This window comes from Lygodium microphyllum, chromosome 13 (genome assembly GCF_053477565.2).
Source record: "Lygodium microphyllum isolate KBCC chromosome 13, Lygodium_microphyllum_v1.1.10, whole genome shotgun sequence".
Lineage (NCBI taxonomy): Eukaryota > Viridiplantae > Streptophyta > Polypodiopsida > Schizaeales > Lygodiaceae > Lygodium > Lygodium microphyllum.
In genome coordinates, this window is record NC_141147.1 from 43,147,799 (window position 1) to 43,174,985 (window position 27,187).

Sequence of the window (27,187 nt, forward strand, 5' to 3'; positions counted from 1 at the left end):
GTGGCTCAAAATTTTCTTTTTGGGGGGGGATATTGAAGTAATATTAACTAATTTAACTATAACTCTCCCTCTTGTCCCTCATACACGTGGTTTTGTTTAAACCTCTTCCTTATAGCCCCCTTATACATGTGGCCTTTTTGTGAGGAGGAGTAATATTCGGGAGTTCCACTTGGGTACATTGCGCATGGGAACTAGTCACTGTTGTTAGATGAATAAAAATTTCAGGAAATGCATGATTTATGCTTAGATGTGAACTGTCTTCTTTTTGTCTAAGTTCTGTGTTGGTTTTCCTAAACAAGTGAATATATGCCACAGGTTTCAGCTCTTTGTGATCATCCTGGATTGTTAGACAAGGATGAGACACATGGTCTCTTCAGGTATTAGTTTTACTTGTGCTGCATTGTTACATCGAATGATGAGATTGCAATGCATGCCACAGTTAATGCTAGGTGCAGTTTTTTAAAAAACTTGAAGCATTAGCATTATGAAATTGACATCGAGGTTTATTGAATTGTGCATGCATGACTCAAGCTGCTATTGACCTCTTGTCAAATTTTCTTATTGTTTTCAAAAATATGCAGTTCAGATTCTATTGTTAGGGCTGGTCAAATCATTGATTCTATACCAGGCAGGGCTACTGGAGCATACAGTCATAGTCAAGTAAGCAACTTGCTATATTGTTCTAGAGAGGAAGTTCCTAATTTATTTGGTTCCCATTGCTAGAGTCTCATGTATGGAACAGGTCGGTATGATTTAACGAGTTGATTTTTACTGCTTTTGATACTTTGGTTTACTTTCTTAACTGAAGTTCCAATCAGCAAACTGAAAATTAACAAAATGCATTGAATTATATCAAACTTCTCACAATCAGCACATCTTTAATCTAAATGGCCAACTATAGACATCGGTTTCCTCTTCCCTATTTAAACAAGGTTATGGACAGCATGGCAAGCCATAAGCATTATAGGCTTAGGAATGACCATTCAGAAGTTGTGATGTCTGTCTTTTGATGTCTCTTATCTTCAGAAAGCTGTTGAAATGGTCACCTTGTGTAATATGCATAAGAGATCATCTCGAGTGGTGACATCTGCAAATAGTGTTTACAGTAATGCTTTATTCCTATTTGTTCTACACTTTTTTGTAAATCATTTTCACCTTTCCAGATGGATTTGCAGTGCATGTCACACTGTTTGAACTTGTGTAGCATTGCGAACTCTGGAGCTGTAGTACTTAGATCTCCTCTTTGGACAAGAGGAGTTCTGTAATTGATACCTGTACTTACTTGGAACTTGTTTATGAGAATATATTAGAGACTGTTGTGAGATGGTGGGGCTTGATAATCACTAGCAAATTTTAACCAAATTAATAGAGCAGCTAAAAGGCTGAACAGTAACATGAGCACTAGGTGGGAAAGCTCCAGTGGTTAGTAGCACACATGAGCTTGTCATTTGGCACATGGCTTGGTCATGGTAGGTCCTTAGTAGCTTGTATCAGATGTGGAGAGTGAGAGAAGACAAATGATACTGCTAATGGGATTACCATAGGGCCAGGAGGTTTGGAGGAGAGCCTTCAAGATTGGCTTCCATGGTAAGGTTAAGTTGGGGGACAATAGCTTGGGTCACAAACAAAGGCCCAACATGTGGACTCAGAAATCTTCAGAGGAGCCATTTCTTTTTTCATTTCTGGCCAGCAAGTGAGCATGATTACCACTCTAGACTTTTTCCTAGGCAGATTGGACTAAGGGACATTATTTTAGATGGGAGTCGATTGCTAGTATTTTTGCTTAGTTCATTTGGATTGTGAGATCTATCATGTCATAGATTTGGAGGACATACATACTGCAGAGACTCTCTCTAGGATTTAGATAAAGATTTTCTAGATTCCACACTCCTCGAAGCAAGGGAGAGATCGCATGGTGACTCTAAGTGCATGAGGATGAAGAGTGACGCCTTTCTACATACTTGGGATTGTGGCACCTTCCTCCACTTGGAGTAGCACATTGCTTGACATTACAGACTGGCCTGATTTGGGGGACACAGATGAGGAGACATGAATATGAATTGTAGCCCGGAAATGCAATAGAGTACATTGGTAAGATCTTGGATGGATGGAGAAGATGATAAGAGTTGGGAGAAAACCAAAGGACTTACAAACTTTCTTCATACATACCTTGCACCATATTTGATAGGAAGGTTGACATTGGATAGGTCGTATTTTTCAAATTGGTCTGTCCTCTTTCAGTTGAGGGTTCAGGTTTTGCACCAACATAGATCTCCGATTGACATGCATGCTCCTTCAGTTGTGTAGACTTTATCAGTGGAATGACATGCCAAAGGTGACATGAGATCACGTGCATGGAGACTGAAACTTGATGAGCTCTCCCTAATCTTTGCCTCAGGAGAGACATATCCCTCTTCAGTGAGAAGATACATCCTTCTTGATAGAAGACTTGCCTCTGGAGGAAGCTCTATGCTTTCCATCCTAGGAGTGGATAGAGAATACCGATCCCTTGAAGCCGATGGCATTGGCTATGAGGGAGATCTCTCTGGTGAGGATGTGGGAGACAACTTAGGTGTCCTTGCGCGCTCTGGATGCCAAGTTTAGTTCTTCACTAAGAGTGAGAATCCTCAGCTCTTAGAGCAACTCTGCTCTGATACCATGTGAATGCCAAGCATACAACGTACAGAACACAATTTGAAGAATGCTGACTGAGAATAAATGAATCAGAGAATAGGAATGATACAATCAGGAGGCCTTGAACTGATGTGTCAAGAACCAGGGCATAAGTGTCTAAAAGTATTGTTGGAGTGTGCTGCACTGGCAATGGATCCCAAAACACAACAGCAACACTAGGCTGAGTGATGATGTTGATGGTAGCAGGCTGCAGAGGGAAGAATACAGAGTCCTTTAAGAGAGGACACCAGATAAAGGTGGACAATAGTGAAGGGGATGAGACAGTCCTTGGTACTTGTGGATAATGATGAGAATGAGCTTCGGGGGTAGCAGCAGCAAAAATGAAATGTGAACATTTTCTAGTTGGAAAGGTTTCTGAGATGGTCTCTAGGAGAAGCAGCAGCGAAAATGAATTGTTTGGTGATGGAAGGATCTGTAGCAGCAAAGTTGCAAAAGTCCGTGGCTGAAAAAGTCTCTGGGAAGGTTTCCAGGGGCAGCAGTAGCAGCCAAAATGAAATTGTCTACTGATGAAAGGACCTTTAGCAGCAAAAATGCAAATGTCTGCTGGCTGAAAGTCTCTGGGAAGGTCTTTGAGGGCAGCAACATCAAAAATAAAATTGTCTGTGGATGGAAAAGGCTCTCCACTGATTGATGCATTTGTCCTACTACTACTACAAAAAGAGCCATTCATTTTGGTAATTCAGCATTGGGGCTGTTTGAAGGAGAACTAATTAGGGATTAATGCACTGTAATGGTTGCTGCAAACCCTAATATTAGTGTTTAACATGAGGGACTACAACACCATATAATATTCTTTCTAATGAGATCACATTGTAGACTTTAATGTGAGGATCATGAGCAAATAGTGCACTATATTTGATTTCAAAGAGGATCCCATATAGTTACCTAGCATAAACAAGGATTTCTATGTCCAAATGTGTTCATTAAAATCCTCTTTAGTGGGCAGTTTTCTCAGTTTGATCCTGTTGTACATATTTCTCATCTCAGTAAATGCAAATTCTTTCATTGCTTGCTTGTTTTCTTTGCACAAATGCATGAATGTGATTTTCATTTTAAGCTTTAGTCTATATGTACTCCTGTGATTTTCAGATGGACTAGAATGACATTGAATGCTGTTAAAATAACAAAGAGTTTTACTACTTTTTCTGCTTGCATATACCAAACTCAATGAAAGTGTTTGATTTATAAATTATTCCAATATAGGAAAGGACCTCCTAACATATGATTGCCCTATGGCTTATGAAGGCAAGAAGGGGTAAAATATCGTTGTAGACAAGAAACAACATAGAAGTTTTTTTCAAAATTTAAGGAGGCACCACAATATTCTTATTGACAGAACATTTTCCAAGAGTGCCATACAGTCATAAGATCGAAGTGGAAGCGGGCATATTTGAAGCTTTTCCCAACCTTGTAAGAGGGCTGTTCAGCCAGTTCCAGAATCCTACTCAAATGTCTCACCGTCCGCTGTAGTCTGCCATCATGTTTTCCTTCTCAACAGCTGTTGTGAAGGAGCTTTCTTGTGAATATCCTAGAAAGTTTTAATGTTTAGTACCTGGGTCTTCATGTGCAAAGTAATTTTCGAATTGTAAAACAGGCACATTGTGCTTACACAGTGAAGTTTTTCGTCATCTACTGGTCTGCAAGCTTAACTTTTTGTCATTTTGACAGGGTTTGAAAGCACTCAGGGCTATCGTTGCAGAAGGAATTGCTCAGCGTGATGGGTACCCTGCAGATGCAGATGACATTTTTCTGACAGATGGAGCTAGCCCTGGGGTTTGTCCTACTTCACCAAACCCTCCAGATTAGTTTGAAAATTCTATGTATGTTAAACCTTTGTACTGGTATTTTTTCAGGTTCACATGATGATGCAGCTCCTCATTAGGTCAGAAAAAGATGGCATTTTGTGCCCTATTCCACAATACCCCTTATATTCTGCATCGATTACTCTTCACGGTGGATCCTTGGTAATTAAAATTTGCTGTTTGCATTTTGGTAGTTTCTTGAGACAGGGTTCACAAGATGCCTGCTTTCTCTCTCTTTCTCTCCCTCCATATGAACTTAATATGGGAGTTTTGCATAAAGTGTGTGTTCTCATGAAATGTTTGAACATTGTCTTTGTTTCTGTGTTCTTGCTCATTTAAAAGTTATTCATCATGCTTGTGTATCTATTTGGTGGTGATGCATGTGTGGCATTGTTCCATCACATTTTGTGCTTACTAAGAGAAGAATTGTTTTTGTTACTAATGATAGATATGGCACGTTGAACGAGAACAGTTTTCACATTGTTTGGAGTTGTCCTTGTATGCAAGAGCTTATACATTGTGTGTCCTCTTCTTTCAGCGCTTCTTTATTTGTTTTTGCTTTGGTAAAGTGTTCTCTCTTGAGAGGATTAAAGCTTATGCATTTTCTTTTCCTTTATGGACTTTTGGAAACTTTTCAAAATTCCACTCTATGGAGCCTTAGCAATTAGTGGCTTTTGAGGCTACTTTTTTTTTTTCTTTTGTGGTTGCTTTCTTTGGAAGATTATTGCACCAATCTCTCTCTGATAGCCTTGTCACTCGAGGATTGGATATTGTCAGAATGGTCTTACTTGGCTACACCCATTTGTAGTGTTCGGCCATTTTGTACATTGATAATCGGTACTATATCTTTTCACAGAAAGAATATGTGTAATGACTTTCCCTCAAGCTCAAAGAACTTGTGCTTGGGAAAATTTTATAGGCCTTTGTGGGGATTGATACAGAGCACGATTAGACTTATTCAGCCCGTTCGTCTTCTCAAAACTGGAGGAGATTACAAGAGTGCTTTTAAGCTTTCTGGGTTACACTAATATTTAGTAATTAGCCATTTTCTGTGTTATAATCAATACAATATCTTTCCACGTGAAAAAGTGTGCATGATGACTTTCCCTTAGGCGGAAATAATTTGTGCTAGATGGAAATTGATTTAGAGCATGATTAGACTTTTCAGCCACTTTATCTTTGTAACAATGAGAAAAAACTAGCTAAAGCTCTTCACCAAATAGGATGAGTTTCTCTCTTCATGACATGACAATCAGGAGGATATATAGCTAGGGCCTTTGGATAGCTCATCATGTCGACATGAATTTGGCATTATTCCAATAAATCCACAAGTGGGAAGTTCGTTTTGGCATTATTCAAATTATCTTTTCAAGTGTGAAAGTGTAACCTTGCAAATCTGGACTAGATGAAAGGCTTTTTTGTGGCAATATTATTTTTGCATTATCCATTGGATCGTGTGCTTTCTATGAGAAGGATAGCTCTCGCTACTTGTTATAGATGTAGTGCTTTAAATGTGACCCCTCTTCAAATGTGTTGGAATTATCCATGTACATAGGAGCTTATCTATTGGGTATCATCATCTCTCAGGCTTTCCTTTTATCTTTTGGCTTTTTCAATTTTGTAATTGTGAGACTGAATGTTTGTGCTAGATATTTTTCTTGAATGGACTCTCTAGAGCACTCATAAGGTGGCTGCTTTCGAGACTGTCATCTCTTATTGATACACTTTCTTTACAAGACTTGCACCATTTGCTCTTTAACAACCTTGTTACTTGAGGCTTGGATAGACCTTAGAACGATCTTTTTCTAAGTTTTATGGCTGCTGTGCATTGGCAACTTGGTTACCTCTGAGGCTATAGTTTCTTATGGGTACACTTACTCTCGAAGTACCAATCTCCCCCTAACAACTTTTTCTCAAGGATTGCATAGACCCTTGGATAGACTTTAGTATGATCTTTTTTGAGGTTTCTTGGCTGTAGTCACTTTGAGTGATGGTTAATAATGTAAAGGGAGAGAGAAATGTATAGTATAGCCAATGAGATGCCAAAATAGCCTATGGGGCTTGAGTTTTTCAAAGAGTACAATCAAAGCACAATCAAAGTATGATGAATGTGTATATCAATTGTAAAAATTCAGGACTATAGAGAAAGCCAAAAAGCTGAGATAACAAGCCTTAGAATGTAGAAATTCAGGACTATAGAGAAATCCAAAAAGCTGAGATAACTAAGCCTTAGAATGCAATATAAGATGTCATCATGTTTGATGTTTGATGTGGTATTTGCTCTTCCCAATATCTCCCTCGTAGAATTTTGCATCAAATGCCCCGACATAGGGGTGATTGAAGTGTCCTAGTGGGCATCTCTTGTGGGGGAAATACTAACTTGTCTCCATCATTGATTCAAGCAGTTGCATCATGGCCTTGCGGGTTGAAAACTTCTCACTCCTATGCTCTAGCTGACCCCTTGTGAAGATGGTTTGTGGTAGTAGTAGAGAAGTAGCGATTGAGGGAGGAGAGTCTTTGGTACTTACCATGGTAGAGACTCTACACGCATGCTTTGTCTAGGTGGGTTTGGAATACTGCTCTCATGTCTCTCAAGAGAATCTCTTTATGGCATTGGAGCTCGAGCAAAAACAACCTTAGATACCTTTGGTCCTTATACTCCATGATTTGGTACAATGGTCCAAGCTCTCTAAATGCTTTTATTATACATGTTTTCTTAAGTATGCAAAGGTATGTTATTTTTGGAGTATGCTTGCTTGAAACATTCATGACTTTTTTTCCTTTTAAAGACGATTGAAGTAGAGGGGTACAAAGATGGTCTCTAACTACGGCTATTCAAATATCAGACAAGGACTAGTTTTTTTGGCTATAGGGCATGAAATAAATCTGTGACGATGGAATTCCATACTAGTGGTACAAAAGAAATAGTTTCCATAGGAGATTTGGTGTTTTAAAAGAGTTGAGGAAAGGGGAAGTCCACCCACCATCACCCTCCAAAGAAAAACTTTACTCTTGAACGGAGTCTTGTTGAGCCAGCCTTCCATCACAGTCAATTTTGACCAAGCCTTAGTTTTGTGCAAGCCCCAAACAACATAGGCCTTGGTGATCAGCCAATGGTGATCTTTAATTATGAGATGATACACTTGATTGCTTGAAGCTTTTCAATATTCAACCATTCGGCAAAGATCCAATCTTACCAAAGATGAATAGTATCAAGGGCAAGAAAGGGTACATGACCATACCTGTGAGTTTCTAAAAGAGTCTCCAAGCTATGTGGAAAGACATCAACACATTGTGGCTCGCCACAGTGGCACAACAAAATTTGAACCTAGACGTTGTCGAGGAAATTTATGAGTGCGACTGTCTTTGGCTGTGTGAATTCGGCAAGAGAAAAAAGAAAGAAAAGATGAAGATGAATACACATATAATCTGTATTTATATTTTTTATTGATTTAGGGACATATTTCATCATGAACCTTGAATCATTATTTCATAATTCAACATTGATCATACATTAGCTTCAAATCACACCCTAACACCAAGTCTTTGGTTGTGAGAATTCGAGAAGAGGAAGAAGAAAGAAAAGATGAAGATGAACACACACAGAATTTGTATTTATGGTTTTTATTGATTGAGGGACATATTTCATCATGAAACCTGAACCATATTTTCATAACCCAATATCCATCATCATTAGCTTCAAATCACACCCATGAATATGCAAACCATATTTCATCATGGTCTAGGCATATATCAACCACATTTCATTATGGTCAAGGGCAAATAGGCTACCCTTCTCTCATACATTGATGCTCCTTATGCACATGATCTCTCCATATTTTTCACACTCAAAAACCTTCAACTTTTGCCTTTCTTGCTTTGCTTTTTGCTTTCCTTGGTGTTGCTTTTGTATAAGCCTTGACCTTGACTTGTTTGGCCATAACTTTGTCATATGAACTCCAAATAGGATCATCCAGGTACTCAAATTGAAGCGAATAGATCTAATTGACAAGGCAACGTGGGTAGAATTTCGAAAATCCTCCTAGAATAGTAGTAAACACTATTTTTCTATAAATGCGCCACTTCTTAATATTTTTTAGCTTGGACAACTTGTACCACTTGAGATAAGTCCTTGCATGTATTTAGATTCTTCCAAAATTCTCATTAAGTCATTAAAACTTAATGTTGGATATTTGTTCCTAGAAAACCTTGTCAAGACTCCTTGCTATGTATCCATATTGTTGATCACTTTATGAAGATAGGACAAGTATTATCTTGTATGCATCTAGTTAAATTCTTTGCATAGATGGTCTTTCCTATGGTTTTCCTTCATTAAATTTGTAGCTACATGACAATGTGCCATGCGATTAAATTTGGATCTGTCCTCATATTTTCCATCCCAAGAGAGCAGCCTTGACATAACCAATAATTCCATCTGGAACAAGTTAGCAACCAAACGAACCTCTGTTGGGTGCCGTTGCACTTTTTGTAGAACTATCTTTATGAGCATATCAAGTGGTTCATGAGGAAAGAATATGTGGAAAATTGACCTGTTGTGTTAAGGATGTGCCACCATGATCTTCGAATGGTGATGTTACCATGCACATAGCTCGAAAGTGACCATCAAAGAGCTACCGTATGAGTCTCAGCTATAGAACGGCTCCTTCTCCCATGCTTTTCAAGATGCAAATATAAACAAAGGACTCAAAGGCCAACCTTGTTTGACCAAGCATGCAAGAGTGAAAGGATTTGTGACTACCATTTAGCATGGCATGTGAAAAATCATCCTTACTAATAGTGTATATCAAATGAGACATATGCGGTCCAAAGCCCATTGCATGTATAAGTTCCGCAAAAAAAGAGCAGCCTAAGTAGTCTAAAGCTTTTTCCAATCTAATTGAAGCAAGGGCAACACTTGATTGCAATGCTTTGCATCGTCAATGCCCATTTGCATATTCAACACATTGTGCAAAATGTTTCTACCCTTGATGAATCCATATTGATGGGGAGGCACAATATATAGTAGATGTTTATGGAGGCAATTACCTAGCACTTTTGAAATTTTTTTATATATGGACCCCATCAAAGAGATTGGTCTCCAATGCTTCAACATTGATGGAGAAGGGACTTCCAAAATCAATTTGATTACCCCTTTCTTTCAAGATGCAGACATGATCCTCATCTCCCAAGCTTGTTGATACATAGCTATGAGGGCTTTCACCAAACAAGTGGTATAAGTCTTGAAGAACTCATTAGTGATGCTAGTGCAACCAGGAATTTTATTCGTGGGTAGGTGTAACAAGACATCCATAACCCCCCTCACAGATATTAGTCTCTAGTGTAGGTTGAATGTTTGGCTGAACTTGATCTTTGACCAAGTCATAAAGAGCTCAACAAACATGAAAAATCTGCTCTGAAGGTGCTTGTGTGGAACCAACAAGTTCCACAAAATAGCTTCTACAAATATGCACAATGCTCTATGGATTTGTAACCATTGGACCTTTGCCTACTAAAGTCTAAACATGTTTTCTTGGGTTGGAGATGCATGGAAGCTTCAAAAGAATTAATGAAATTGATAAGAATAATCTTGCAAATTCTCATTGTGGGTTTGCAATTTGACTTGTTGGTAAGATCTCAAATGAAATGGTTTAATAAGATTTGGTTGTGAGAGTGCACAATGGAAGAGAAACACACACACACACACACACACACACACACACACATATATATATATATATATATAGCGAGAGAGAGAGAGAGAGAGAGAGAGAGAGAGAGAGAGAGAGAGAGAGAGAGAGAGAGAGAGAGAGAGAGTGTGCGCGCGCACTAACCAAAGAAAAATGCTCATACAATGGGGATGGACTGATCAATCCCTACAAAGCGTCAGTGAGGGCATCGGTTTAGGTTGATGACAATGGCAGCACTAAGCATGGAGTGTTACAGAGTGCACTTGCAAATGGAAGATTGAAGACTAAAGATTGTGTGTGTCTGCCAAGTGGGACGTGTGGCTATAACTAGCTAGAAGACCAAAAAATTGGCTGACTTGTACTTGTAAGAGCCATAAATGCTGGCCGACAAGCAATAAATATCGATCACTCCAAAAAAAGCCATAAAAAATAAGGGAGGTCTCGGAAAAATCCGAGCTAAAAATGACAATGTCTAGCTGGTTTAGGAAGATTGTGGAAAGTAGAAACTAGCCTAGGAATGCACACAAGAAGCTGACAGTTGAAGAAAACACATCTAAAATGCTAGAGCTCCTGTGTCTCTATCAGACTTTGATAGGAGCTCACAACTAGGAGATGACAGACTGATATGACTAACATAAATAGGCTAACACCCCCTTTCAAATCCCGGGAGTGTCTGAAGACCCCCAACAACCTCATGTGGTAAAGTAGAGAAGCCTTGGGTAAAGGCTTTGTGAAGAGATTTGTTGCATTGTTTGTTGTAGGATAGTAGGCCACCGCTAACTTGAAATCCACGATCCATTCTCGAACATAGTGATATTGAACCTCAATGTGCTTTGTGCTAGCAGGAAACACAGGGTCCTTTGCCAGAGCTAGAGCACTCTGGTTATCCACATGCAATCCACATGCAACTCTGCAGGTCTAGGATAGGGAAAGCCAATCTCTACCAACATGCGGCGAAGCCAAACCACCTCCATAGCTAAAGAACATAATGCACTATACTTTGCTAGTTTTGTAGAAGAAAGAGCCACAGTAGGTTGCTTCTTGCTGCTCCACAAGATAGCTCTTGATCCAAGAGAGAAGGCATAACTTGTTGTGGATCATCTCGAATCCACATCACTTGCCCAATTAAAATCACTTCATTTAGAGAGAGTAATTGCCTCTCCATAGGTGATCCTTTGGGATTGAGCCCTTGTAAATAATGAAGAACACGCAAGGCCGCTCTTTAATGCTCTTGAGTGGGAGTCTTCATGAAAGAAGACAACAATGCCACAACAAAAGAAATATCCAGCCGAGTGTGTGTGAATAAGCTAGATGAGGGAGCCAACAAGATAACTATTATGGGTGGCATTCGTAAGGGGAGCTTTGGTTGCCAAAAACTTGGACTTTAGGTTCATGGGGCAAGAAATAGACCGACAATTGGCGATACCAAACTCCAAGAGAAGCTAAAAAACGTACTAGTGCTGCAAAATAAAAATGCCATGTGCCATCTAATAGATCTCCAATGCAAGGAAGAAGTGTAGGATTCCAAGATTTGTCATGTTGAACTCCTATCACAAAATCTCCGGAATGCGATCAACCTCTCGAGCATAGCTCCTTGTAATGATAAGATCATCCATATACAAGATGAGTAAAACATATTTGGCATCCACAACTTGGAAATATAGGTTGGGGTCATGAGCTGGTTGATGGAAGTCACTCTGTAGAAAAAAACAATCAATGGTTGGTACCAAACTCTAGGAGCTTGCTTCAACCCTAAATCTCCTTCTCAAAGATACCATTCAAGAAGGTAGACTTTACATCCATTTGATAAACATACCAGCCATGGTGGGTTGCAAGAGTCAAGATAGCCCGAATAGTAGGCATTTGAGCTATAAGTGCAAAAGTCTCAAAATAGTCCAAACCTCCCCCCTAAGAAAAACTCTTGGCAACAAGTTTAGCTTTGTGCTTGTCTAGGGAACCAATTGCAAGTATAGATTGACTTTACACCTATCACCTTCCGCTTCAGGGGACACAGAACCAACTCCCAAGTTTGATTACGCTTGGTAGAATCGAGTTTTTCTTGCATGCCTTGCGCCAAATATCCTATGCTAGAGCCTCCTTAACTGTAGTAGGCTCATAGTCATGAAGAATCTGTTAAGAGCATAGTTCACAAAAAATGAACTATTCTGCTGGGCTTGTAAGCGAGCTGATGTACATGGACTTGTAGGAGAAGCAAGAAAGTGAGAAACACCTAAATCTTACATGAGTTGTCGGTACCATCGAGTATTCCGAATGGGCTCATTTTGTTGCGAGGGAGTGAGTAGCCTCCAGTACTTGTAATACACTTGTTTGTGGTAGGGACTCCCTCTCACCAACAAAATGTAAATCCTCCTCATTTGAAAAAGGCTCCTCCTTTGATTGCTTAACATCTCTAGAAAACTCCAGAGGGGAGGTTAAAGGGGTGGAAGTATGTGATGAAGAAAGAGAAGTAGTGGCATCCATCTAAGGTGGTAGGGAAGCTGGGGTAGAGGGTGGAGGAGGAGGGGGAGGAGCTAAAGAGGAAGAAGGGGTGGTAAGATGTAATCTAGAAGGAAGAAGAGGAACTAAGGGTGGGGGAAGGTTAGTCGATAATGAAGAATCACCTGTAAGAGAACCATCAATAGTATCCTCGGAGGTCACAGCCTCGTCGAAGATCACATCCTTGCTCACCTCAAGCTTCCGTGTCATCGAGTCATAGAGTCGATAGCCCTTCATGGTAGTGCTGTAGCCTATGAAAATGAGCTTTCAGGACTTCGAGTCAAGCTTTGAATTTCTTTTCTTTTTGTGCAAATGGACAAATACATCACATCCAAAGATGTGGAACTGAGACACAGAGGGCTTTCAACCAAAGAAAGCCTCGTAGGGAGTCATGTCTTGTACATAGAAGTTGGGGAGTGATTTTGGATGTGAACTGTAGTAGCCACCATCTCACCCCAAAGGGTATGAGAAAGATGTAAATGTTGAGCCATCTCTAGTATGGTCCGGTTCGCACACTCCACCACATCATTTTCCAAAGGTGTATTTGGATGGGTATACTTCACCCGAATGCTATAATCCTTGCAAAATCGAGAAAAGAGATTAGAAGTAGACTCTTCACCATGATGTGCTCGGATGCCATGAACTTTGGAAGTAGTTTGTCTCCATAAACACTTTCCACCCCAAGAAATAAGAGTATATGCCTCACTCTTGTACTCTACAAAAAAAGTCGTCTATAGTCAACATTGAATACTTGGCCTTCCCAAGGGAGGCTGTGCCCATGGGTTCACAAAGGTCAGTGTGAAACCCAAGCGGGGTAGAAGTCCTCCTAGTGGTAATCTGTGGATGCAGTTGCTATACAGAGTCTCCTTCACTTGCACATTCCTCTCTTTTTCTCCTCTTCCCTCTCATCCTCATTTTATTGTGCTTGTAAATAAAAATAATCTAATAATTCTGAAAGTACATATTTATCATGCACATCAAATATCAATCGAGTTCCATTGCTAGGGGGTGGAATTGGTGATCCCTAACAAAGTCTAGACTGAACCACGGAAGCACAAGGGTGCACATTAGCTACCCAATGGCCTACCAAGACTACAAAGGTGATGGTTATCTTACTAAGGGAGTCTAAGTAGTCACCCCTTCACCATCTTTTTTTGAGAAGCCTGTTAGATAGCATCAAAGTTGAGATGACCATAATAATCTTCAACTTCCGAACATGCATAAGGACAGAATCTTGCAAACTCATAAAGAGAAAGGATCAAGCTTGAGAGTTGAGTTGATCCCACAAGGTTGCCCGGTCCATGGAAGTTCCATTTGCTAGATCCTCTTTAGGACATAGAATAGAATTAGAAACAAGAGCCCAAAAGTCGAAGGTGTTGAGTATGCACTCCACCTTACACGACCACAACAAATAGTTCGAACCATCGAGTTTGTCTTCTTTGGGTAATGAAGGTAAGACATGCACCTCACCAAGGGTATCAAGGATAGCATCTTCACTTTGGATAGAACCTTCTATGATAGATGAATAGAAGGGGGACGGGTGTAACAAGGGACTCCTCTTGTCAACTATAATCGTGATAATCACATATCCACCTTAGAAGAGTGTCTTGAAAGAAGCTCCTCCTTTGAGTTATTAAAGTTCATGAATTGCTAAGATATCTTCCATCTTGCAATCACCTAGAAAGCTGCATTTTGATGGAGACAACATGGGAGATAGAAGGTAGTCAGCTACACAGATTGTACATGTGTTGTTTGTCAGGGAAAAGTTGTCACTTGCCACTCGAAGGGGGCTTCCTGCACTAGGAAGCAGTTGCCTATGCTAGAAAGCTGTTTCTTGAGCTAGAAAGCTGCTGCTTGCAAAATGCAAATTTGTGTTTGCTGCAAAAGGCAAAAAACTGGAGTTGCTTGATATTTGGACAAGGTTGCTTGGTCTTGGATGATGTGACCTAGTCTTTGGAAGGGTCGATTGGGCATTGGACCGCTTGTATAGGCAATAAATGTAGCAAGTGTAGGGTGCTGAAAATCTGTGTTTAATAAATTTGGGCTGCTCCTTTGCATGAAAACATGCTCTTCTACAAGAAATCTCCAAACTGTGTCCTCACTTAGGCAATGATACCATGTGAGAATGTGTAACGGAAGAGAAACATGAACACAGAGAGAAGCACAGAGAGAGAGAGAGAGAGAGAGAGAGAGAGAGAGAGAGAGAGAGAGGAGGAGGAGAAGAATATTGCACTAACTAGGGAATAATGTTTATACCTGGGGATGGATTGATCAATCCTTGCACACAACCCAAAGCGTCAGTGAGGGCATTGGATTAGGCTGATGACGATGGTATCATGGTAGCGCTAAGCACGGAGTGTTGGAGTGTGCACCTGCAAATGGAAGACTGAAGATTGAAGAGTGTGTGTGTTTTCTAAGTGGGACGTGTGTCTATAAATGGCCAGAAGACCAAAAAACTGGCTGAGCTGCACTTGTAGGGGCCATAAATGTTGGTAGACAAGCAATAAATGCTGATCACTCCAAAAAATGCCAAAAAAAAAAAGGGGCGGCCCCTAAAAATACCAGATGACAATGACAATGTCAAGAAGGTGTAGGGTAGGAATGCACATAGAAGCTGACAATTGCAGAAAATGCACCTAAATTGCCAAAGCTCATTTGTCTCCATCAGACTCTGACAAGAGCTGACAAGCAGGAGATGATAGATTGACATGACTAACATAGGCAAGCTAACACAGGCAACCTTGCTGCCAATGAGAGTAGAAAATCATCATTTGGAGAATCAAGCAGCAAGGAACGAACCAAGACTAGTAATTCGTTGGCAGCCTGTAAAAAGAAGCATGATGAATGTCGTATTACCAAGCAACCCTCTACACATTATAAATCAATTGTTCAAAGGATTTGACTACCCTCAGATGGGAAGTCAAGCAAGAATTTGTGTAGCAAGTGTTCCATATAACCACCAAAAACCTTATGCTTCAGGTCGGACAAATTGAAGCATAATGGTAGCTTGCCTAAAATTTGAGCAAAAGGAGCAATGGGTTGTGCAAGCATCTCAAACTATGGGGGAAAGTGAGTTAAGGCATATTGTCACAACACTTATCATGGCCAGAATTTTTGGCAAAAAAGCATAATCTTGCATGACATATATACGATCCAATCAAGACCACGTGGCCCTATGTTGCCTCAAATGAAAGGTAAACCCTAGGGCTTGTAGATCTTTTGGTAAACGGTAGAATAGCAAGATCACCCCAATCCTAGAAAAGGGTTGGCCTTTATATATGCCTTTTCACATTTAACTTCTGGTCTCTAAAGCACACCAACTAGAACAAGAGTGATTGTGGACATGCATAAAGACTATCGGAAGCCTAATGTGAGGACTTATATAACCTTACCCAGCTGGAGCTATAAGGGCTATTGATCATATGTGCTATTGTACAGGGGGACTATGCATCCTTATCAAGTTGAGAGATGTGCTAGTGGTGATGCAATATGGTGCTGCATCTGCCAAGTGAGTTCATGATCTAGGCTTCTGATATCTTCATACAAGCCTGAGATATGGTAGACCCTCAAAGAAAGATCCTGCAGATAGATTTATATTTTGTTGGCGAGTTGAGTCAGTTCCAGACTCTGATTCTTGAAAAGTATGTAAATCATGTCCATGATCTAGGCTTCTGATACCCTGGTACAAGCCAAAGTGTTGACAGAGCTTCAAAGGAGATCCTGAGACTGGTATGTACTTTGTTGATGAATTATGCTTTTCCCACACAATCATTTTTAAAAGTTGATAAGCCATGTGTGTTACGCAACATACTATTGTCAGGATCACTTTGAACCGATAAGTCATGCATTTCTATTAAACAGACAGTATTGTTTTAAGTTTCTCAAGATTACTTGGATTTGACAAGTTTTGCATGTCTAATCAAGTGAAACTTAACTCAGTTTTGTATAGCATGTGCTTGGTCAAAGTGAGCTGAGCCTTTTTAGTATCAAGAACATGTGAATTTTGATTGATCATGATATGGTCCAGTCCTTTAATATCCTGTTTTAATCGTTTGTGAGTGTCACCAGGTTCCTTACTATTTGAATGAAAGCAAAGGATGGGGCTTAGAACTATCTGAGTTGAAGCAACAGCTTGAGACAGCTTCTTCTGCTGGTATTAACGTGAGAGCCCTTGTCATTATCAACCCTGGAAACCCTACAGGCCAGGTCAGCTTGATTAATTCATTTTCCTTTTGTGAAATTCAGTCTATCATCATGTTGATTCAGTATGAATGAATGCTGTGTTGAATTTGAACAAAATCCAAGTACATGACTTCATACCATATTCCTTTCTTTGAAGTTCCAAAAGTACTTGCTGTCAGATCAAGTAGGCCAAGGTTGAAGCACCTGGAGTCTGCCCATGTGCTCTTTGAATTCATTTAAAATTTTGCAACTCTTTTCTATTTTGGAAGCCAAATGCTTTAAGAGTGGATAGCCAAGTTTCTGATGTGAAGTATTAGTGAAGCTGTTTAGATTCTAGAAGAAAACAACAATGTTTTCTTTAAATGTTGCAAACACGCTTTTCTGATGCAGGTTCTTTCAGAGGAAAACCAGCAAGAGATAGTTCAGTTTTGCAAAGATAAAGGCTTAATTCTACTTGCTGATGAGGTAAGTTATGACATTTAGTTTGTCAGAATGGTAATGTGGACATTGACTTTTGTTAGGGCTTATATGTTTTTCTCTTCGATGCACTACACTTAAATTCGAACTAGAACTAGTTGTGTAAAGTGAATGCAGTAGGTTCCTAAATATTGAATATTATTAGAGAAATCCTAAAAATAAAAATGTGGTCATGATCAAAGGAGTTTAAACAGCTATGGAGTGTCAAATGACTGCTGACAGTACAATTGTTTAAGAATTGCGTTGTCTTTCACAGGTTTATCAGGAGAATGTTTATGCATCAAACAAAAAGTTCACATCTTTCAAGAAGATAGCTCGGAGCATGGGCTTCAGTGGTCAAGATTTTAGCTTGGTGTCTTTTCATTCTATTTCAAAAGGTGCAACTTTATAGTCAAGAAAAATGTCAACAGATGTAAAATACTTAATGAGGGAGGCGTTGCTTTGTAATTTGTTATAAAGATTACAATTTCTGTGTTTTCCTGTTGGACAGGCTTGCATATCTAGGATGCAAGTTATACACTCATCATATTGAGCACTAGAGTGATGCTGTTGCTGCTTTCCTAGTTTCTGTAGGGCTCAAAAATAAGTCAAGAAAGAGGTCTTTAAAAAATTGTCATGGCATTTGTAATAGACTTGCAATAAGAGCATTGAAAGGGCCCAAAACAGTGTGTAGTCCTAGAGAGTGTCCATGTTCTGTAAGCCAAACCCTAATTTGGGAGGATCCACTCATCTATAAATAGATAGGCTGCCCACTACTCAGCCTGATCCCTTGTCTTGCAGGTTTCAGCCCATCAGCTCTCCCTTCAGTGGGCTATCCAGCCCATCACAATTGCTGCCACATTATCAATATCCCCTAATGACCTGTTCATTGTTGCTGCCTACTAATTCTAGTTGGTGACCAATTTCTACCCCTCTTGATAACTGGATTTATAGTTTGAGCAGGCTGCCCTGCTGTCCAACCACTTCTAGTGCATGCTGCAGCTTGTGTTTGCAGCAATGCATGCCCAATGAGCATTATCTTCACTTCCTCTGCTGTAGCCCTGCATTACCAATGGGAATGTGCAATGGAAGAAGGAATGACAGATTGACACCACTAAAAGTGATAGGCTAACATTATCAAAAGCCCTTGGTGCCCTGTCCACGGCTGCTGCCTACTAATTCTGATTGTTGGTGACCAATTTCTACCCCTCTTGACAACTGCATTTATAGTTTGAGCAGGCTGCCTTGTTACCCAATCACTTCCAACGGATGCTAGAGCTTGTGTATACAGCAATGCTGGTCCATTGAGCATCATCTTTGTTTCCTTTGTTATTGCCCAGCTTCCTACAGCCTCTGGCGATCGGCTGCCATCATCTTCAAGTGGTTACATTGCTGTGTTTACTAGTTGCAACCCCATGGATTGTTGCATTTTGGTTTCCAGAATCTAGCTTGTTGCCCTAGACATTATGAATCAGTTACGTGTTGTTCATGTACCTTGCACAAAATGAAGTCTCCACAATATTTGCAGGATACTCTTTACACAAGCACCGGCTTTTCATACCATGTGAAGGCATGCTGTGGTTTGCATTGAGGAAACACAAAGAGAATAGCCATGACTGAAACACAAAGACTTAGACAGTGATGTGCAAAACTGAAACCTTAAATGCAAAACTTAAGATGCAAAATGCAAAACACAAAGCATAAATAGAAAATAGAGAGAACTCTAAAGTGAATGAATGAATGCTGTAAATGAAGGAAAGAACGTACAAGATGCTCAAGGGCAGAGGTGTCCAATAGCTGGTGGCTCTTGTGGGAGTAGGCTAAGGGAGGTGTCGATGCGTATTGTTTATCGGAGACGGAGTCCAAGTGCAGTAAACAATAGTTGGAGCAGAGGCTAATGAAGTAAAGTGCTAAAAACACAAAAACAACCTAATGAAGATGAGGCAACAACATAGACTATGTAGTAGTAGTGGTTGGGGGTTGGACATCTAGTGGAAGATGGTTAATGGTTGAAACCTACAAGACAAGGATAAAGCTGAATGGTGGGCAGCCTATCATTTTAAAGATATGGAAGGATCCTCCCAAATTAGGGTTTTCCATATGGGACATAGGAACTCTTTGGAACAGTTCCCTGTTTAATGGAACTTTAACTTTTGGTAATTTACTGTTTTGGGTCTGTCTCAAAGAGCTAATCACTGGGTAATGAATATTTAGCTCAACAAGTAGAATAATCAAATGAATTGGAAAGCTTGGAGTGATCAAGCGACCAAAAATGTGTTAAACATGATGCTATATTCCTCGTTCTCTTCATTTGAGAGATTCTCACACTAGACTATTATCCATAAATAGTTCACTTCAACCTATCTAATTCTTGGTTTTCACGAGGCCACTACTTCAAACTTGCTCACTAGGTTCCCCTCTTTTGAAACGTGTCCCACATAAGTTCCATCATTTTGATCTTCCAACAACAACAAAAAACACATCAAGGTCTTCTTTTAATTGTGTTAGAATCATCCCTGTATTAATAGTCAATCAATAGTGATCTAGTGAACATATCAAACTTCTTTCTTGACCTCTTTCTATCATTGAGGATAATTACACTTTTTCCAATCGTAATTAGCTCCCATATACTGTAGCCATGCCCCCTCCCCTTCCCCTTTCAAAATAAGAGGGTCTCATGGTCTATAGACATCACATAACAACTAACCCTGGTGGAAACCCAAATACTTCACCTCTAAGCTCCTGATGTTCCCTTGGCATTTGATGTATTCATGATTCACTGGTCTGATTCTGAACACAAATAGTCCAAAGTTATCCAAAGCTCAAACTTAAACTGCTTGCTAAATGATTGTGAAGTGACAGCATGTGACCTAACATCGGTGTAAGATTCCTCTATGCAAGCATCCTTGTACCATGCATCAACCACTAGACATATCTGAATATCTGCAATATTCAGATGCTCGACAAGTATATGAATACCTGCATCAACCACTGGACCAGTCTTTAGATGATTTTCAAGAAGTATGGCATGTTTATAAAATGTGAAATGCTAGTGTAGATGATTTTCAAAAAATATTGCTGATTATAAATTCTCTAGAGTCTCAGAGTGCATGCACATCCTTAATAACTTTTCATTTTATTGTGATACAATGCCCTTAAAATCAAATTTTCTTTGGGTTTGGTAAGTAATTGTTAACATGCGTACATGTGTTTTCATCTAGATAGATGCTTAGTCTAATTGTATGTGCATTTTGGAGGTTTTTGAATATGATGTTCTTGTAAAGAATTTCAAGGAACTCTCTTGTTGATTTCGAGGTTGGGTTTACATGTGATTTTGAAATTCTCATACTTTTTAGCTGGTTTGTTGGCATTCCAGGATATTATGGTGAATGTGGTCGCAGAGGAGGCTACATGGAGGTGATTGGCATTGGTGCAGACATAAGAGAGCAACTGTACAAGGTGGCATCTGTCAATCTGTGCTCTAATATACCAGGTCAAATATTGATGAGTCTTGTGATGAGCCCTCCAAAGGTACGTATGAGAGAGAGAGAGAGAGAGATGAAAACTAGTTTATCAATATGCCCGTATGGCAATACTAAATAAGTGTGAATTTTCTCCCCTTTAAGGATTGTTCTCTTGGAAGGTGCTCATATTTAGTTTGAAAGTTTCAAGATGAGAGCTCATGTTTTAGTATCATGCTTACCTTGTTTCCTTGAGAAAAGAAAATTCTATCAGTAAATCACCTAGAGACAATGTGTCCCAAGGCAAAATATAATATAAGAAACAGCCCTTTTAAGGGACTTCCTAAACAAACAATATAAAACAAAAGGGGAAGTCTATCACAAGGCGTGAATAGGTAACCAATTAGGAGGTTTGTAGTGCTAGACCAGATGTGGCTGGAAGTGAAAGAAGGTGCTAGAATCCTAGATCCTGAGAAAAGCACCTCTCCTCCTGTCATCTTAACCTTCTATCCATGCATGTAAAATAAGGGATTCAAGTACCGCTAATTCTGTGCCAAGTGCCTTGGCTTTCCCGAGGGGTATTTTTTTCCCAGTAGTGACCTTTTCACACAAAGATCTAGCCCTTGTTTAGGTTTGCTCCTTTAAAGTTGTATTCATCACCTCTATCTTGCTTGCCAGTGCATTCTTTTGTTCTTTTCACTAAATCCAAGTTTGTATTTTCTGTGACTTTAATAAAGGTTTTAATTTCACTTTCATTGTGTGTCTTTAGTTTACTGATTTTGTTTTGCAGATTAGATGTGATAGATACATTTTACTTTTTGTCCTTTTCTCAATATGTTTTGTAAGTAATCAGTTTTTGCTTAATTTTCCCCATGTAAATATTTTTGCACTTTGTCTCAGTTTGGCATGCCATTTGATTTTCTTCTAATTCCATTTCAACCTGTCTTTGCACCTGCATTTCATTATTTGGCATCATTTATATCTCAGCAGGTTTTCTTCGATCTGTAATCTCTTTTTCAATCTGTTATCTGAATAGGTGCATTTGAACCTGTACAAATCGGCATATCTCTTGATGCATTGCTTCATCTATCAGTTTGGACTTTTCCATGCCTCTTGGATATCCTAATGCTAACATTTCCATGCATAAGTGATCTTAATCTTGGGATTTTTGGTGGGTGTTGGAAATGATGCTTCTTTTGTCCTTTCAGCTGTAGTAGTGTCCTCCATTATAATCAGTGTGGTAGCAATCTCTGTTTGATCATGGTGCATCTCTGATATTTTATCATTGTTGTTACTTTGTTCACTGTTTACAGCTATGTTGCATTAAATTTCACTGCAATTGTAAACTCACGAATTAACCCAATCCATGCAGGTTTTAAGAACTAGTATTTGTGCACTGCAACTGTAACCACACTGGTTAGCCCAATCACTGCTGGTTGTAAGAACTAGTATTTGTGAATGACCGTTTACATTCACTGTTTTGCCTGCTGTTACTGTTTTCACTATTTTATTGTTAATATATTTGCATTCAGAGGTCACCCACTGCAGCTAGTGATTGTCTCGCAGCATTAGAGAGTTGGAGAACATACATGACTGCATTACTACTCACTGCTGTAATGCTGGATTGTCGTACTCAGCTAGTATAAACTGTCATGACAGCATTCCAGATCTCTTTCAGGTTAAGAGAGCCTTCACACCAGCATTCATGTCAGGGAACCTTCATGTCAGCATCGCCTGGGGAGAGAGAGAGAGAGAGAAAGAGAGAGTTTACGAAAAAAAATAAGAGAGAAAGAGAGAGCTGACTAGTTACATTTGTTTCAGAGTGGAGATGAATCTTATGATCTTTACATTACTGAACGTGATGGTATACTTTCTTCATTAAGCAGAAGGGCAAAGGTACTATATTATAATTGTGGACATATTTTCTAAGCTTATGCAAAGCTAACTTTTGATTTTCTGCTTTTCTTCTTAGCTTAGTAATGTTTGTGTAGGGTCTTCTGAAATTTGTTGATCTTTGGATTCGAGGCTTATTTTTATCATTTTTCAAAGAGAGAATGCTCTTTTTTAACCCAAAGAAGAGAAAAATAGAAAAGAACTTTCTTTAGTTGCTTACAGGGCTAACATGATACATCAGAAAATTAAGAAGTCTAATATTAGGTTTTGAGTAAACAGTAAAAGAGAGGATACCTGATTACCTGATTTCCATTACTAGACATATAGAGGTAGGTGTCTTTTAGATCATAACCTCGCAACAACTTATTGCTATTTTTGACAGTCTTTCTCTTGTAGCAGTTGCCATGAGTCATGACTGCCTTTGATTGTCTTTGACCACATTTCACTTCATCTTTACCACCTTTGCTTTTCTATTATTAGAAACCTCGTTCAGGATTGATATTTGACCTCATATTTGACCACCTTTGACTTTACTGGGCCTTTGACTTCATCTTTGACCATCTTTCATCTTTGATAGGTAGTGTGCAAGGCATGCATTTGAGACAAAGTATAGGTTACTTGACGGGAATGTAGAGGGAAGATAATGAGAAATGGAAATTTGGTGGTGAGGTTCATGTATCAATATCATCCTTGATGAATCTTGAGACTATCTGCGGAATAGTTGCTAGAAAAATATGCTTCTAGGTGCATCTCAACTACACCGACATAGCAAGACGCACAAACAAGCTCGTGATAGTTTGGAAATGGACTGAGGAATGCTAAGCTGCATACAAAGCTGTCAAATAGGCTCTGATAATGGCACCCATGTAATAAGCCCTAGACCATGTATATATTGATGCATCCAAGGTGGCTATTGGAGTGGTAATGTGCGAATTGTGCAAGAATAATTTGGACTTTCCAGTGAGCTTTGTGAGAAGCAGCTCATAGATACAGAAATGAATTATTCCATGGCTGAAAGGGAAGAGATAGGTATGGGGTAGCTGTAGAAAAGTTTTGCCACTAGTTTCTTGACACATCTTTCACTTTCTTTGTAGACCATCAAGTGCTACAACTATGGTTGCATTTAAAAAAATGGAGAGAAGTTACGGGTTGAAGATGGGCTATCACCCTCGAAAGAATGTAATTTGGCTCAATCCAAGTGTTTTATGGATGAGTTCAGTAGGATCAACTTGGGAATGAGGAGTATTTGCCACTCTAACAAGATCATACAAACAATGTATACATGCACATGCACCATGGATGCTCAAGGTTGGTGTGGTGGAGTAGATATGCTTGGCCACAGCACGGCGAAGGCTCCTCAAAGTGAAGCATGGAATGAATAGGCTGGCCGCGAGTCCCCAACTTTTTATTCGTCTCTAGAGCACAAGGATGTCCTCAGTAGCACACTAGTAGGGCCACATACATGTTCCGAACAATTATTTGACCGGGCCACTGTAGGCGGCTGCCTTGGCCCTTAGAAGAAGTGCTGTATATGCTTGCTCCGGATTTTTGCTTTTCCTTACTTATTATTTGTCAAATAGGAGAGGCAAAATGTGATTGGCTAAGTTTCAGGGGTACGGTGCAAAGTTGTGACCGTATGTACAAAGAGCTACAGACTCAATTTATACTGACTGTTGGTGGTAATGCAGCTGTTTGCGGAAGCTCTTAACAAGCTTGAGGGTGTGACCTGCAATGAAGCTGAAGGGGCTATGTACGCATTTCCTCGTATCGAGCTACCTGAAAGGGCGATAAAGGCTGCAGGTGCGGCAGGAATGGTGCCAGATACGTTTTATTGCCGGCGATTACTGGATGCAACAGGCATAGTAGTTGTGCCAGGGTCGGGATTCGGTCAGGTAAAAGCCTTGCAGATCTCATCACCCTCCCATTCAAGTGTGGCTGGGTAGGTGGCTTGTGACCCGGAAAAATTAGAAGGGAAAGGCTCAGCAAAAAGATGAGGTTTTTGAGCCCATCACTTCACATGTTAGTGCGATGGTCTCTAATTTCCTTGTGTGTTTGCAGGTCCCTGGAACATGGCACTTTCGGACAACCATCCTTCCAGCTGAGGAGAAGCTGCCCAGTATCATCGCCCGGCTCACCCACTTCCACGAAAGATTCATGCAGGAGTTCAAGGACTGAAAACTGGTTTCCGCTTTCTTCCATTGAGTGCAATAAAATCGATCTTGAGCTTCGCCTCGGTTCTGAGTGGGTAGGAGGCTATGTTCAATAAATATCGAGCCGAGGCCGCTTTTTGGTTTTCTTGCCTGTGTCTTCCATCACTGAATACGTTTTTGCAGCGGCTTGGCATGTTTTTGTAGTAGAGTAGATGATCTGCCTCTCCGGGACAGACATCATGTAATGCTCTAACTTTTCTGCGAAACGGATGGCAATTGTCCAAGAAGAAACCCTCTTCTTCACCTTAAATTGTCTTAACGTTTTATAGAAATGGTAATTTTTGGAAGAAGAACGTTGATGTTAAAATCTATTGTACGAGGAAGAAACTTTTTACATAGGATAGTTACGAGGAGCCTTTGAGCAGGGAAGCTGAAACCCCTGGCATATTGCAAGTCCGTACATAAGGCTATGGCTAGAGGTATAGTTTGAAGGACGTGTCTCCTCAACAACAGTATATTATTCTTTCCCCATTCTATCCCCATTCGGTTGATACCATCAGGGTGAAAAGCTGTTTACAAATGTACATCCAGCAAAAGGCCTACTATAGTCACTTCTAAGATATTGCCCCCATATTTCCGTGTTGGTACAACAACGCTTAAGTCTCTTCCCATGTCGATGTTCTAGACGCTCAATATCTAGTTCAATTTGTAGCAATATTTATGGATTGAATTGGCTCATAGTTACTAGATTAGGCAATTTACTATTTTCGCTTGTCCATATGTTCCTTTAGTGCGATTCCAAGCAATAGGAGAGACCCCTTAAAGCTCTCCAACAAGTAATTCTTTCCAATTCAGGATTGTAGACTGATAAGAAAAGTTAAGATCTTGCATAAAGCTGAAGTTTTTTGAGTTAGTCTTATAATTCATGAACAAATAAGGTATTGGTTACATTTCTCCAAAACACCTTGACACACTCAACTTTGAGGGATGTTCCATAAGTTCAAAGTGCTTTGTTAGGTAGTAGCCACATTATCCAAGCACTTTTGTGTTGAATTGAAGTGTATCCATATGTTATCAAACTTAAAATTCCATTGTTGACAATTCCAATTTAGATGTCATCTCTTGTTAAATTCATGAAGTTGAGTGGTCGAGCTATGGGATAGCACATCTTGAAGAGGTTGGATTAGTTTATATTAGACTTGTATCCCTCTGTGGTTGACTTTGCCTTCAAAGTTGATATAGCATTTTGTATTGGAACTCCACATACTTGTTCTATTCTTAGCAAGGAGTATATAATGGTATTAGAGGTTGAATATTTGAAGCATTTGTTGTTCATCAAATCAATCCTTGTTTTCCTTGCTCCATGTCTTTCCAGTGGGATATCCCTTTCTTGTAGAAATTCTATGCCGAAGTAAGATTCAATAACTTATGGTGTTATGGAAGATGTTGAATCAAGATTTGATAACCTATGGTGATATGGAAGATGTTGAATCAAAGCGAGCCTTGTTTGCACCAAGGCATGGTAATGTTATGGTTGTAGCTTAATGAGATAGTTTTGTATGAGAAGCATCCCTCCTATAGGCATTTATGTGGGTCTCAACTATTCTTATCATTTACTTGGTAGTCCACTAAATGCTATAGTGAGACTAAATATGGTTTTTCCATGTTGGCAGCATGTCATTTGGAATTTTTGTAGTTGGCATGCAATAGAATGACCCATGTCTATCCATAATGAAGAAACTTTTGACAGTCTAGTTAGCAACTAATTTAATGGCTAGTGTCTCGAGGTTAGGTAAGGCTAAGTTGTTCCCCCCTTGGTGGGTTGGGTTGGAGATATAAACTTTCCATCATGCTACTTTGGGCATCTTGAACTCATGACCATCCGTACACTAGAGAAAATTCATGGTAAGTGCATCCAATTGGTTTAGATCAACCTTGTATAGGATCCCGATTATTGCTTAAAATTGGCTTGTAGTTTTATGTATTTCAAGTTTTTTTAAATATTATTAAGGGCCCAATCCCGCCTTTGCTTGTAGAGTAATACCAAAATCCAATTGCATTTCCAAAAGTCTAGAAGTTTTATTGGCGTTGGTGCACTTGTATCCAACTTTTAAGAACCAATTATGGATCCTTGATTTAGGATCCTAATACTAGTTTTTGTTGGATTAATGACTAAACTGAGCTTTTGAACTAGAAATTGGAATAGGGCTTTTGGAACATCAAAGGAGATTGTGAAATCTTTGCTTGTACTCATTTTAGTAGCAATCAAAGTTAAAGAAATACTGAAAGGGGTGCTAACTTTAGGGCCAACAGGGTGTCCATTGTTTAAGATTATTAAGGTAAATTGTGCATTTCAATTCATATTT

The 27,187-nt window shown here is 39.6% G+C and overlaps 1 protein-coding gene across 1 annotated transcript in view; it reads left to right on the forward strand.

The window, feature by feature from the left end:
* The window catches only part of LOC148026561 (alanine aminotransferase 2-like), a 37,130-nt gene extending 11,999 nt beyond the window's left edge, over positions 1-25,131 (forward strand). Inside the window, exons 5-15 of the mRNA XM_087691000.1 lie at positions 316-377; positions 582-660; positions 4,363-4,467; positions 4,548-4,658; positions 16,748-16,885; positions 17,252-17,326; positions 17,595-17,715; positions 20,694-20,848; positions 22,600-22,674; positions 24,360-24,563; positions 24,730-25,131. Of these exons, the coding sequence (XP_087547126.1) occupies positions 316-377; positions 582-660; positions 4,363-4,467; positions 4,548-4,658; positions 16,748-16,885; positions 17,252-17,326; positions 17,595-17,715; positions 20,694-20,848; positions 22,600-22,674; positions 24,360-24,563; positions 24,730-24,846 (1,242 nt within the window). The 3' untranslated portion in view covers positions 24,847-25,131. The remainder of the gene's footprint in view (positions 1-315; positions 378-581; positions 661-4,362; positions 4,468-4,547; positions 4,659-16,747; positions 16,886-17,251; positions 17,327-17,594; positions 17,716-20,693; positions 20,849-22,599; positions 22,675-24,359; positions 24,564-24,729) is intronic.
* Positions 25,132-27,187: the final 2,056 nt, after the last annotated feature.